Genomic DNA, 2,879 nt, shown 5'->3' on the forward strand with positions numbered 1-2,879 from the left:
GCTTGGCTGTAAATGAGCCCTTGTAAAGGACGAAGGCCTAACCATACGAGTCTCACAATAACCCGAGACCTTTATCAGCCGTTTAGTTGCTCGTTTAAAAACCAAACAGCCACTTCCGATCTATGACAGATAAGGCCAGCAAACAACTGCTATTCCACGATTGCAGCGGCAATGCGTTCGAAAGCTGCAAAGCTACAGTGTGCCACTTCGAAGAGAAAACATCCGAATGTATGTGGAACAGCGATCCCTTGGGCATATCGTAGCTTTGTTCTGAGGCCAGCTAAACTGAACTCTGAGTGTGCGTAGAAAAACACGCCGAATGGAGTCTCGTTCCGAACGCTACTCGCACTGTGCGGAGACGAGCATACTCAGGTTTGGTGAAGAGTAAATTTGTGACAACCTTCAGGACAGTCTCGCGCAGAGAGTGCGACTCGATGAGCTCTGGAACCCGCGTGGCGATCTCCATCCAGGGCTGGAAATAGGGCGGCAAATTTTCCTTAGAGACAACATGGAAACAGATCGTTAGGTTTAACGTATGACAAGTTAACAGTCACCGTTACACCTTGGACTTGTAAAGAGCGCCTTTATGGCCATCCAACATGTAAAAACTCTACACACATATACCTGTAACTGCAACCAAAATACGGTGAAAAGGATCAGTGTCGACTTAAGTCTGGTCATTAAAAATAAATAATAAAAGAATTAAAAATACAAAAAAAAAAAAAACTATTCAAACCCAATCAAACCCATTTGCAGTTTAAAATATGAAAAGTTAGGTCAAGATAGAATTATCAGGTAATGTCCCTTACATTTTTTATGGTAAATTAAAACTTTTGCGTTTTGGCATAGGTGCAGCGGGTGCCCAAAAAACGAAATTACAAAAAAACGATGAAAAAACTATTTAGGTCCCTTATAACTGTAACTAATTTTAAAAATGTAATTATTTTTCTTTTTTTTTCAATGTGAAGTAAAAGAGAAGAGCTTTGTACACATTTCAGAAATGATGCACCGTGTGTTATATCTAATATTTACCTAGAGCTGACTACACGCGTCACCAAGATACTGACGACAAAATATTGATTTGATGAACAGAGGGAAGTTTTATATTAACCTCTGTCATATTGTGTCTGTGTTTACAGATAAGGTTCACAGGCAGAATAAATAATGACAAACAGTGCCTGCCCCCCCCCCCTCTCTCTCTCTCTCTCTCTCTCTGACACACACACATACACACCCACCGTCTCTCTAAACATTAGTGAAAAAGTAACAGATGAGTGTCTGGAAACATGCTGACATAAGCGTTTTGTATCTTTTCATTTTGTGAAAGCGGGTTTACATCAATTCCTTGTGGGGATGACTGAATATTTTTGACCACACCAGAGCACAACATACAAATGTATTTCTAAAGGTTGACCTTTTACATTTTTTTCACAACAGAAACAGTTTCCTTAATTCCGTTTTCAGCTATGTAATGTTTCCAGCTACTCCCTTTAAGCAATGTGTTTAAGGCATCACTTATGCAAAATGCAGTTGTATTTATACAAACATATTTCAATGTTTATATGATTTCCAAATGGTGCATCCATATTTACATTCATATCTCACTGCTCAAAGCCATCGTTCTACTGGCCAGCCTGTCTAAGGCGTTACCATGGATACCACAGGTGCGCTCGTTACCAGGGTGTGAATGCAACATGCAACAGTTTAACGGTCAGTGGACACTACATACGGCTCTCTGCGTTTTGCAGCACTATCGTTCTGTCTTGTGCAGTGTATGCACATGTTCAGTAACCTACCAGAGGTCGCAAAAGCACAAAGCCGTACTCCTCGGTGACGTGGAACTGATCCAGAATCAGCGGGCCCTGGGAATCCTCCACAGTCCTGTCCATAGCAATTGTGTTTATTAAGAATGCGTTTGTCTAGACAAGGTGTTGTTGCGTCTTTCGTGCTAAAGAGCAAAAGGACGCGTGTTACGGTGGCACAAGCTTAGAAGTCAGATAATGTTTTTACTGGCTGTGAGCCTGGTCAAAAGAGCTTCTCTTACACAACCACTTTTCCCTCCTCACCTTTAGCCTGAGGTATTGCTTAACGCTAGTGCCCTCACAAAGCTTTAGGCCGGGGTGGAAAAAAGTGAAAGCAGTCGTACTCTTGCTAAAAAAAAAAAAAAAAGTACTCTAAGTAGAGTTAAAGCCTCCCTCCTGAAAAACACTTAAGTAAGAGTAAAATTGTCACTCATTTATAATTTACAAAAACGGTTGTCAGTTAACTCTACTTAGAGTACTTTTTTTTTTTTTTAGCAAGAGTACTTCTACTTTTACTTTATCTACCCCTCGTTTTAGTTTAAGGCCATTGTGTCTAACCCATTATTCTCTGTTTGTGTGTGTGTGTGTGTGTGTGTGTGTGCATGCGTGCGTGCATGCGCACACACCGCAAAACATTTAATATTGGTTAAACTTACAAAACAAAGTTTGCCTGCTGCCTTGAAAACATAAGTAAAGTCAACTTGAAAAAAAAAACATTGTTTCAATTCTAAAACTAAAGTCAAAAAAGTTGATTTAACTACTAAGCATTTGATATCTTACCATTGTCTTCAAAGTTAATTTAACTTTTGGTCATTTGTTGTTTAAACTTGAGTTAAACTGTGAGTTAAAACAATTCATTTTTTTTCTTTATCTGTGAAAGAAAACATTCCTCATCATGTCAAAGAAACACTCATTTTTGCACTACTTTAACTCATAGTCTCAAGTTCAGTTCAGAGGATTCAAATTTCAAATTAGTTCCAATGTCTATGCCTAAGTTCTCTTGATGGATATATGACGTCTCTTGAATTTTATCTGTTCAAAATTACTGTAGTGGTGAAACATGTAAAAATCATATTA

At 38.9% G+C, this 2,879-nt stretch overlaps 1 protein-coding gene across 1 annotated transcript in view; it reads right to left on the reverse strand.

The window, feature by feature from the left end:
* The window catches only part of ido1 (indoleamine 2,3-dioxygenase 1), a 7,557-nt gene extending 5,570 nt beyond the window's left edge, over positions 1 to 1,987 (reverse strand). Inside the window, exons 1-2 of the mRNA XM_030769381.1 lie at positions 1,797 to 1,987; positions 401 to 496 (exon numbers count right to left, since the gene is read on the reverse strand). Coding sequence (XP_030625241.1) covers positions 401 to 496; positions 1,797 to 1,889 — 189 coding nt within the window. The 5' untranslated portion in view covers positions 1,890 to 1,987. The remainder of the gene's footprint in view (positions 1 to 400; positions 497 to 1,796) is intronic.
* Positions 1,988 to 2,879: the final 892 nt, after the last annotated feature.

The sequence above is a fragment of the Chanos chanos genome, chromosome 1 (assembly GCF_902362185.1).
Source record: "Chanos chanos chromosome 1, fChaCha1.1, whole genome shotgun sequence".
Lineage (NCBI taxonomy): Eukaryota > Metazoa > Chordata > Actinopteri > Gonorynchiformes > Chanidae > Chanos > Chanos chanos.